The sequence below is a fragment of the Pecten maximus genome, chromosome 18 (assembly GCF_902652985.1).
Source record: "Pecten maximus chromosome 18, xPecMax1.1, whole genome shotgun sequence".
NCBI classification, from domain to species: domain Eukaryota; kingdom Metazoa; phylum Mollusca; class Bivalvia; order Pectinida; family Pectinidae; genus Pecten; species Pecten maximus.
Window position 1 is genome coordinate 1,127,293 of NC_047032.1, and position 12,678 is coordinate 1,139,970.

Consider the following 12,678-nt stretch of genomic DNA (forward strand, 5'->3'; position numbering starts at 1 on the left):
CCGTTTGTCTGTGGACACTATACATCATACCGTGTGTCTGTGGACACCTTACCATACATCATACCGTGTGTCTGTGGACACCATACATAATACCGTGTGTCTGTGGACACCATACATCATACCGTGTGTCTGTGGACACCATACATCATACCGTGTGTCTGTGGACACCATACATCATACCGTGTGTCTGTGGACACCTTACCATACATCATACCGTGTGTTTGTGGACACCTTACCATACATCATACCGTGTGTCTGTGGACACTCTACCATACATCATACCGTGTGTTTGTGGACACTCTACCATACATCATACCGTGTGTCTGTGGACACCATACATCATACCGTGTGTCTGTGAACACCATACATCATACCATGTGTCTGTGGACACCTTACCATACATCATACCGTGTGTCTGTGGACACCCTACATCATACCATGTGTCTGTGGACACCTTACCATTTATCATACCGTGTGTTTGTGGACACCTTACCATACATCATACCGTGTGTCTGTGGACACGATACATCATACCATGTGTCTGTGGGCACCATACATCATACCGTGTGTCTGTGGACACCTTACCATACATCATACCGTGTGTCTGTGGACACCTTACCATACATCATACCGTGTGTCTGTGGACACCATACATCATACCATGTGTCTGTAGACACCTTACCATACATCATACCGTGTGTCTGTGGACACCATACATCATACCATGTGTCTGTAGACACCCTACCATACATCATACCGTGTGTCTGTAGACACCATACATCATACCGTGTGTCTGTAGACATCATACATCATACCGTGTGTCTGTGGACACCATACCATACATCATACCATGTGTCTGTGGACACCTTACCATACATCATACCGTGTGTCTGTGGACACCTTACCATACATCATACCGTGTGTCTGTGGACACCCTACATCATACCGTGTGTCTGTAGACACCATACATCATACCGTGTGTCTGTGGACACCATACATCATACCATGTGTCTGTGGACACCTTACAATACATCATACCGTGTGTCTGTGGACACCATACATCATACCATGTGTCTGTAGACACCTTACCATACATCATACCGTGTGTCTGTGGACACCATACATCATACCATGTGTCTGTGGACACCATACATCATACCATGTGTCTGAGGACACCATACATCATACCGTGTGTCTGTTGACACCTTACCATACATCATACCGTGTGTCTGTGGACACCTTACCATACATCATACCGTGTGTCTGTGGACACCATACATCATACCATGTGTCTGTGGACACCATACATCATACCGTGTGTCTGTTGACACCCTACCATACATCATACCGTGTGTCTGTGGATACCATACCATACATCATACCGTGTGTCTGTAGACATCATACATCATACCGTGTGTCTGTGGACACCATACCATACATCATACCGTGTGTCTGTGGACACCCTACCATACATCATACCGTGTGTCTGTAGACACCATACATCATACCGTTTGTCTGTGGACACTATACATCATGCCGTGTGTCTGTGGACACTATACATCATACCGTGTGTCTGTGGACACCTTACCATACATCATACCGTGTGTCTGTGGACACCATATATCATACCGTGTGTCTGTAGACACCTTACCATACATCATACCGTGTGTCTGTGGACACCATACATCATACCATGTGTCTGTGGACACCATACTTCATACCATGTGTCTGTGGACACTATACATCATACCGTGTGTCTGTGGACACCTTACCATACATCATACCGTGTGTCTGTGGACACCATATATCATACCGTGTGTCTGTAGACACCTTACCATACATCATACCGTGTGTCTGTGGACACCATACATCATACCGTGTGTCTGTGGACACCATACATCATACCGTGTGTCTGTGGACACCATACATCATACCATGTGTCTGTTGACACCATACATCATACCGTGTGTCTGTAGACACCATACATCATACCATGTGTCTGTGGACACCATACTTCATACCATGTGTCTGTAGACACCTTACCATACATCATACCGTGTGTCTGTAGACACCATACATCATACCGTGTGTCTGTAGACACCATACATCATACCGTGTCTGTAGACACCATACATCATACCGTGTGTTTGTGGACAACATACATCATACCGTGTGTTTGTGGACAACATACATCATACCGTGTGTCTGTGGACACCCTACCATACATCATACCATGTGTCTGTAGACACCTTACCATACATCATACCGTGTGTCTGTGGACACCATACTTCATACCATGTGTCTGTGGACACCATACATCATACCGTGTGTCTGTAGACACCATACATCATACCGTGTCTGTAGACACCATACAGCATACCATGTGTCTGTAGACATCTTACCATACATCATACCGTGTGTCTGTGGACACCCTACATCATACCATGTGTCTGTGGACACCCTACCATACATCATACCGTGTGTCTGTGGACACCTTACCATACATCATACCGTGTGTCTGTGGACACCATACATCATACCGTGTGTCTGTGGACACCATACTTCATACCGTGTGTCTGTGGACACCATACCATACATCATACCGTGTGTCTGTGGACACCCTACCATACATCATACCGTGTGTCTGTAGACACCATACATCATACCGTTTGTCTGTGGACACTATACATCATACCGTGTGTCTGTGGACACCATACATCATACCGTGTGTCTGTGGACACCCTACCATACATCATACCGTGTGTCTGTAGACACCATACATCATACCGTTTGTCTGTGGACACTATACATCATACCGTGTGTCTGTGGACACCTTACCATACATCATACCGTGTGTCTGTGGACACCATATATCATACCGTGTGTCTGTAGACACCTTACCATACATCATACCGTGTGTCTGTGGACACCATACATCATACTATGTGTCTGTGGACACCATACTTCATACCATGTGTCTGTGGACACCATACATCATACCGTGTGTCTGTGGACACCTTACCAGACATCATACCGTGTGTCTGTGGACACCATACATCATACCATGTGTCTGTAGACACCATACATCATACCGTGTGTCTGTAGACACCATACATCATACCATGTGTCTTTGGACACCATACTTCATACCATATGTCTGTAGACACCTTACCATACATCATACCGTGTGTCTGTAGACACCATACATCATACCGTGTGTCTGTAGACACCATACATCATACCGTGTCTGTAGACACCATACATCATACCGTGTGTTTGTGGACAACATACATCATACCGTGTGTTTGTGGACAACATACATCATACCGTGTGTCTGTGGACACCCTACCATACATCATACCATGTGTCTGTAGACACCTTACCATACATGATACCGTGTGTCTGTGGACACCATACTTCATACCATGTGTCTGTGGACACCATACATCATACCGTGTGTCTGTAGACACCATACATCATACCGTGTCTGTAGACACCATACAGCATACCATGTGTCTGTAGACACCTTACCATACATCATACCGTGTGTCTGTGGACACCATACATCATACCGTGTGTCTGTGGACACCATACATCATACCGTGTGTCTGTGGACACCATACTTCATACCGTGTGTCTGTGGACACCATACATCATAGCATGTGTCTGTGGACACCATACATCATACCGAGTGTCTGTGGACACCATACATCATACCGTGTGTCTGTGGACACCATACATCATACCGTGTGTCTGTTGACACCCTACCGTACATCATACCGTGTGTCTGTGGACACCCTACCATACATCATACCGTGTGTCTGTAGACACCATACATCGTACCGTTTGTCTGTGGACACCATACATCATACCGTGTGTCTGTGGATACCTTACCATACATCATACCGTGTGTCTGTATACACCCTACATCATACCGTGTGTCTGTGGATACCATACCATACATCATACCGTGTGTTTGTGGACAACATACATCATACCGAGTGTCTGTATACACCCTACCATACATCATACCGTGTGTCTGTATACACCCTACCATACATCATACCGTGTGTTTGTGGACAACATACATCATACCGTGTGTCTGTATACACCCTACCATACATCATACCGTGTGTCTGTATACACCCTACCATACATCATACCGTGTGTCTGTGGACACCTTACCATACATCATACCGTGTGTCTGTAGACACCATACATCATACCGTGTGTCTCTAGACACCATACATCATACCGTGTGTCTATGGACACCTTACCATACATCATACCGTGTGTCTGTGGACACCCTACATCATACCATGTGTCTGTGGACACCTTACCATACATCATACCGTGTGTCTGTGGACACTCTACATCATACCGTGTGTCTGTGGATACCATACCATACATCATACCGTGTGTCTGTGGACACCTTACCATACATCATACCGTGTGTCTGTGGACACCCTACCATACATCATACCGTGTGTCTGTGGACACCCTATATCATACCGTGTGTATGTGGATACCATACCATACATCATACCATGTGTCTTTGGACACCATACATCATACCGTGTGTCTGTGGACACCTTACCATACATCATACCGTGTGTCTGGATACCATACCATACATCATACCCTGTGTCTGTGGATACCATACCATACAACATACCGTGTGTCTATGAACGCCGCGCGGTGGGTTCACCCGTCCTCAGGTTATATATATATGAGATAATACATGAATGATTGACACTTACGCTCGGATGGTTTAGTTCTTATCACCCAAATAAAATACACATTTGACTGATAACAACAGAAGTATATACACCGATGTTTGTTCTTTGATGTAAGCAAGATGGCGTCAATATTTAGACGACAGAGGAAAGTCTTCACACTGAAGGAGCTTTACGAATCAAAGCTTGAGCTTCCGGTTATAATATATATAGAGGAGGGCTTCGCGGGCAACAATGCCGTGGAAACGATCGGTGCAGGACAGGTACGTAACGACATATGGACTTAAGATTCACGTAAAAATCTAGTCCAGTGATATCTTACAACCATGTAAACACTACATTAGTGCATTCGTTTGTTTCTGGTTAATATTCATAGAATAAATAACTAGCTCCTCTTCTATATGAACAAGATGTAACACTGGAAAAGTCAGGAGTGGGGATGAGCTTCAATAAGTTTCAATGCATGTTATACTTTTGTCGTGTGACAATGATTTAATGATAAGAAGATGGGCCAAAAACGGTCGTGATAGCGGACATTGTATCGAGTGTGGAACGGAAGTAGGCTATATATCTTAGAGCAGTTTTAGAACAGGTAATCGTACGGAAGCCGAATAATCTCGTTATTACGAGAAATAAACTCGTATATACGAGAAATAATCTCGTTATTACGAGAAATAAACTCGTATATACGAGAAATAATCTCGTTATTACGAGAAATAATCTCGTTATTACGAGAAATAAACTCGTATATACGAGAAGGAAACTCGTATATACGAGAAATAATCTCGTTATTACGAGAAATAAACTCGTATATACGAAAAATAATCTGGTTATTACGAGAAATAAACTCGTATATACGAGATTTTTTATTTATTTTTTAATGATACAAACTAAGTTATTATTTTTATATTGGTCCTATTCGGTTTCCGTATAATCGGGACTGTCGACAGCTACTTAGTTTAAACATATTTTATTGACATATAATAATGACAAAGGGATTAGTCAGCAAGTTTTTCCAACTTATAGACGACTTCTCCCATAATAATAACAAAATAATAAACAATAACATAGTCACATGATGGTATATACAAATATTCAGAAATTCGATAAAGAAACGAAAATATAATGAGAGAGAGAGAGAGAGAGAGAGAGAGAGAGAGAGAGAGAGAGAGAGAGAGAGAGAGAGAGAGAGAGAGAGAGAGAGAGAGAGAGAGAGAGGGGGAGAGAGAGAGGGGGGACAGGAAGGAGGAGATAGGTACATTTAAAGTTAAATGACTGCATCGGGAAAGATCATGACATATAAATGTTTGGAATGAATTCAATTATACTTAATCGATTAGAAAAAAAAAACATTTTTATATTATATGGATAAATGGAGCATTTTGGATAAAGTTTTTTTATTATAGGAAAATAGTATGAAAAGAAGGGGAGGGGGAAGGGGGGGGGGGGGGGTAGGAAGTGATGATTAGTCGATACTTAAATTATAATACTTAACCAATCAGACTGTCTGTTTTAAAACAGCTCTGAGATAGATAGCCTTCTCACACCTTATTGAAATAGTAGGAGTCGGGGTTAATGATTTATCTGTAAATATTAACTAGAAATAGTCGGAGTAGGGGTTAATGTTTTATCTGTAAATATTAACCAGAAATAGTAGGAGTAGGGTTAATGTTTTATCTGTAGATATTAACCAGAAATAGTCGGAGTAGGGGTTAATGTTTTATCTGTAAATATTTACCAGAAATAGTAAGAGTAGAGTTAATGTTTTATCTGTAAATATTAACTAGAAATAGTCGGAGTAGGGTTAATGTTTTATCTGTAAATATTAACTAGAAATAGTAGGAGTAGGGTTAATGTTTTTTATCATATGACTACCGTTATATACGGTGTCATAAACCCATCACATAAATTTTCTTTATGACACTAGTGTAATAACACCTTTCGCTACGCTGATTGGCTGGTTCCGTGAGAACTGTATTCATACGCGTGGGAACGACCTACTTCTTTTTACTACGACTCGTAAAAATGGCGACTAGTGCTTGTAAACTTTGAAAAAAAATCAACTGAACGACAAATTGGTCTATTAACATAACATATTGTACAATCAAAGATAAAATCCAAGATGTAAACATCCTAAGTTTTTTAATTATATTTATACTATAAGATGTTAAATTAGGCCTGGCAAACATCTATTTTATGACCCCTAGTAACATATTTCAACTCCGATAGAAAATTGCGGTTGCGTTGTCCGATGAGACATATCTAGTCTAGATTCTTTTCAAATAAACAAATAATAACATTATTTAATAAAATCCTCATGAAAAACGGCAATGTAGTTTGTTACAACTTGCCTTCAACGGTTACTCAGAATGACATGCTGACACTGTCGTCGACAAACACGTGTAATGTCAAAACAAACAACACTGCCAACAAATCGGCATCCAAAGTCGCTTTTCACGGCAGTCTGAACACGATGTTCAGTGGGAATATTCACGTTGGAACATTTCACATCTCCATAAACTCCCGCGAGGACGAGGATAAACACAAAGCAGTGAAAAGGCGCCGTACAATGGTTCTGTACGACAGCGACAGCGAATAGACATTTGTACAACGAAGCCTCCATTATCGCGCTAAGTGACGTCACGGCTTCGTCACATCAAAAACAGTCGCTCATGAACTTTCAAACTAAAATATTTTCCTCATTGTTTCAAACACCAAGGACAATTTATCTATTATAGATTAAATGAAAAAATGCTGAAATTTTGTTTTGAGACGTGTATTTAATAAAATGAATCCTTTTCAAGAGTCAGTTGTGTTAGAACTATTTCTTCTCTCGTCGGTATAATTGACCTACTTCGAAGGTTCGGGTGATTTGGTTGAGATGTGACGATTCAAGGCAAAAGAGAAAATCAGTTTTTGATGGGGAACGATGAAAGAAAACGTCATATGATAAAAAGAATCTGTCATTCGTTTCCCTTCATGTTAGATTTATGATACTCGTTTAGAATTTTTTATTTTTGCTCGCCAGAGGCTCGCAAAAATAAAAAATTCAAAACTCGTATCATAAATCTAATATGAAGGGAAACTCATGACAGATCCTCTATATCTGTAAATATTAACCAGAAATAGCAGGAGTAGGGTTAATGTTTTATCTGTAAATATTAACTAGAAATAGTAGGAGTAGGGTTAATGTTTTATCTGTAAATATTAACTAGAAATAGTAGGAGTTGGGGTCAATGATTTATCTGTAAATATTAACCAGAAATAGTAGGAGTAGGGTTAATGTTTTATCTGTAAATATTAACCAGAAATAGTCGGAGTAGGGTTAATGTTTTATTTGTAAATATTAACCAGAAATAGTAAGAGTAGGGTTAATGTTTTATCTGTAAATATTAACTAGAAATAGTAGGAGTTGGGGTCAATGATTTATCTGTAAATATTAACCAGAAATAGTCGGAGTAGGGTTAATGTTTTATCTGTAAATATTAACCAGAAATAGTCGGAGTTGGGGTCAATGATTTATCTGTAAATATTAACCAGAAATAGTAAGAGTAGGGTTTATGTTTTATTTGTAAATATTAACCAGAAATAGTCGGAGTAGGGTTAATGTTTTATTTGTAAATATTAACCAGAAATAGTAAGAGTAGGGTTAATGTTTTATTTGTAAATATTAACCAGAAATAGTAAGAGTAGGGTTAATGTTTTATTTGTAAATATTAACCAGAAATAGTAAGAGTTGGGGTTAATGTTTTATCTGTAAATATTAACTAGAAATAGGAGTAGGGTTAATGTTTTATCTGTAAATATTAACCAGAAATAGTAGGAGTTGGGGTTAATGATTTATCTGTAAATATTAACTAGAAATAGTAGGAGTTGGGGTTAATGATTTATCTGTAAATATTAACTAGAAATAGTAGGAGTTGGGGTTAATGTTTTATCTGTAAATATTAACCAGAAATAGTCGGAGTTGGGGTTAATGTTTTATCTGTAAATATTAACCAGAAATAGTAGGAGTAGGGTTAATGTTTTATCTGTAAATATTAACCAGAAATAGTAGGAGTTGGGGTTAATGATTTATCTGTAAATATTAACTAGAAATAGTAGGAGTTGGGGTTAATGATTTATCTGTAAATATTAACTAGAAATAGTAGGAGTTGGGGTTAATGTTTTATCTGTAAATATTAACCAGAAATAGTAGGAGTTGGGGTTAATGATTTATCTGTAAATATTAACTAGAAATAGTAGGAGTTGGGGTTAATGATTTATCTGTAAATATTAACTAGAAATAGTAGGAGTTGGGGTTAATGTTTTATCTGTAAATATTAACCAGAAATAGTAGGAGTTGGGGTCAATGATTTATCTGTAAATATTAACTAGAAATAGTAGGAGTAGGGTTAATGTTTTATCTGTAAATATTAACCAGAAATAGTAGGAGTTGGGGTTAATGATTTATCTGTAAATATTAACCTGTGGTGCAAGGAACAGAAGTTTCTTGAAATGCAAATGGCGGTTGTGACTTACATGTATATTGCACAATTATGGTATATAGGGAGGCATTTCAATGAATAGAATTGCCCATATTAGATACTATTGAGACATCATAGTACAGTAAGAAGAACGTTTTCGAGGGTTATTTTCAGAAATCTGCCAATTTTACCTCTAATTCTGCAGTTGAATTATTTTTTCCTAAAATCGGGCTTCTTGCTATGTTCAGATTTCTTCATAGTGTCTTTATTAGATCGTTTTTGAGGATTATAATGTTCTATATTTCACAATTCTTTAATATTGATCACAGCCGCCATTTGTATTTCAAGGTAAAAAGAAAATCAATGTTTATGCTTTAAAGTCAGGTCCTGGCAAACAAATGCTTACACTACCTGCTGTAGACACTTGGGACCATAACAGCATGGCTATTTTGTGCAATATGTCTGATCCACATGAGCTTTCTGTGTTCTCCTGAAACTTATAGTTTACGCATGTTTTGCCTAAATAATCAGGCAGCTGAACTTAATGTCAAAATGAAGACCCATGGTTAGCTATGATACATATTAACGATTGATCAAGTAACTTATGTTCCATTTCTATAGAAAAGTGATTTATAAGCTTGTAAAATATCACTGGATTTGCTACGTAAATAAACCTTAGATAAAATGTTTTGTCTAAATCAAGCTACATTTGGATCAATATCCTGTCCATTTGGATCAATATCCTGTCCATTTGGATCAATATCCTGTCCATTTGGATCAATATCCTGTCCATTTGGATCAATATCCTGTCCATTTGGATTACTTCGGATACTAATGTTCAAATAACACTCTGGATACGTTTACAGTCTGGGTTAGATACGACATTATGTAGTAAAATATTTCACAATATCTAGTTTACATCATATAGATTTCTCTCATATACCATAAATGTATATTTTCAGAAATATCGCGCTTTTCTTAGAAATACTTTGTATCAAGCAACATCTCATTTTAATCCGATTTTTTTTTCAAATACCAAGTATATTCTATCAAATATCAATATATTTTACTAATTACAATGTTATAACTCAAATACCAAACGGAAACTTTCAGATCCCAAGTGTTTTCTCTCATATTAATGAAATTAAATTGCTTGTAAAGAGTATTATAATTGGCTAAATGTTAAAAAATAACTCAAAAAACGAAGTGTACTCTCATCATTTTGCGGTTAGTTTTGAGAAACCTCCGGGTTTTTTTTTAGTTATATCTCCATAACTTAAAAAAGTATTCAAGTTTACCCTTCAATGACGCCGTCTTTATAGTGCTATCTCACTGAATCATACTGCTGAAGACATACAATCCACCCGGTCATATTATGCTGACATTAAAAGGGAAAACCAATTTTTGGCATTTGGCCGAAATTGGAACGGACTAAATACTTTGCCAAAGCCCGGAAAGAGGCAACTAGTGGTCAAGAATCAGTGTCTATTTCATCGATTTTAATATTGACCAATCAAATGCGTCGAAGTAATATCGCCCCGTCCTGTTCCGGCTTTATGCCAAAATCAATGCCAGTGGACTTGTTTTGAAGGCTTATTCCTGAACTGGGTACATGACTGACGGTTCAGATTACAATAAGAGATATATGTACATATATATGTATAAGTACACGGATAGAGATATATGTACATATATATGTATAAGTACACGGATAGAGATATATGTACATATATATGTATAAGTACACGGATAGAGATATATACATATATATGTATAAGTACACGGATAGAGATATATGTACATATATATGTATAAGTACACGGATAGAGATATATGTACATATATATGTATAAGTACACGGATTACAATAAGAGATATATGTACATATATATGTATAAGTACACGGATAGAGATATATGTACATATATATGTATAAGTACACGGATAGAGATATATGTACATATATATGTATAAGTACACGGATAGAGATATATGTACATATATATGTATAAGTACACGGATAGAGATATATGTACATATATATGTATAAGTACACGGATAGAGATATATGTACATATATATGTATAAGTACACGGATAGAGATATATGTACATATTTAAGCATTGAACTGTTACCAAATGGTAGTATACAGTCGATATGAATACAATTTGGGTGACAGATAAATAGAATGTCGCCCGTTAGGGCGACATGAAATATTTATCTGTCACCCAAATTGTATTCATATCGACTGTATACTACCATTTGGTAACAGTTCAATGCTTATATTTACATTCATAAAGATTTTTTATTTACTGTAGGTTATGACGCGTTTAAATTTGCCGCTTACCCTATCACTGACGTCATCAAGTTCAAATACCGGAACTCTTCAATTTGGAGGAAATAAAGAAATAATAATAATAATAGTCCCTCATGACGTTATTAATAGCAAACACATACAGTAGTTTTTGCACAAATTTGGCTTTATTTTATATTTCATATACGTGTGTAGGTATCGTCAAATTGTTCATAATTACATAATTTCTGATTGTTTAAAATCGAAACCGTTTTTATGCGCAATGATGTACGATTAACATTTAGAAGTAATGCGGCGTTGAACGGGCATTGCACAGGACAGACTCGATTCCTCGGAAACACTTCCTATGTTTCTGGTATTGACTGGATTTACGTTATTTTCAGAAGAATAACAGCTCTTAATTCTTAATGAAAGTTGTCTTGATAGTAGGTGAAAACGATTCCAAGGATATTTCGTTCGAAACAGATTCCAGTCTAACCGGTCACATCAGGGTCGCTAACTTAGCAGACGATTTTCAACTTCACAGGGGCTCGATTTTGTAAGGTAGGCCTTTGTTATCAGTGAATAATCACAAACCTAAAATCCAGTAGGCATATACATACACAACCGGAAACTATGCCGATACTCCCAATTTTTTTTTACAAGATTTTTTTTTATATAAATACTTGACTTTTAATGTTGTCGTGTCTTTCATTTCTGAAAATTTGGAAACGAGCCCCTGTGAGTGTGACGACATTGACAATTTGATAATTTCGTATAGATCAAGAATGGCGCTTATAGTAATTTCGTGTTGACTACATTTTTAGTATTATAAAATTATACTCTCATAACTTGTGATATTGCTTTATTTTTTGTTGTGGCTTCTGTTAATAAATGCTAGCATTCGAAAAATCTCTAGGCCGAAAGTAACTGGCGGCCATTGTTAAACCTACAACACCTGGAGCTGTAATACTCCTCCACTGACCGAATCACTGTAAATTGTAGTATACACTCTCATGAATACAATTTGGTTTACTAACGACATATAGACAAATGCAACACAGAATGTAAATATATATGTATAAGTACACGGATAGAGATATATACATATATATGTATAAGTACACGGATAGAGATATATGTACATATATATGTATAAGTACACGGATAGAGATATATGTAC

At 37.5% G+C, this 12,678-nt stretch overlaps 1 protein-coding gene across 1 annotated transcript in view; it reads left to right on the forward strand.

The window, feature by feature from the left end:
* Positions 1-4,218: 4,218 nt before the first annotated feature.
* The window catches only part of LOC117317022, a 30,150-nt gene continuing 21,690 nt past the window's right edge, over positions 4,219-12,678 (forward strand). The window contains exon 1 of the mRNA XM_033871804.1: positions 4,219-4,999. Within this exon, the coding sequence (XP_033727695.1) occupies positions 4,859-4,999 (141 nt within the window). The 5' untranslated portion in view covers positions 4,219-4,858. The remainder of the gene's footprint in view (positions 5,000-12,678) is intronic.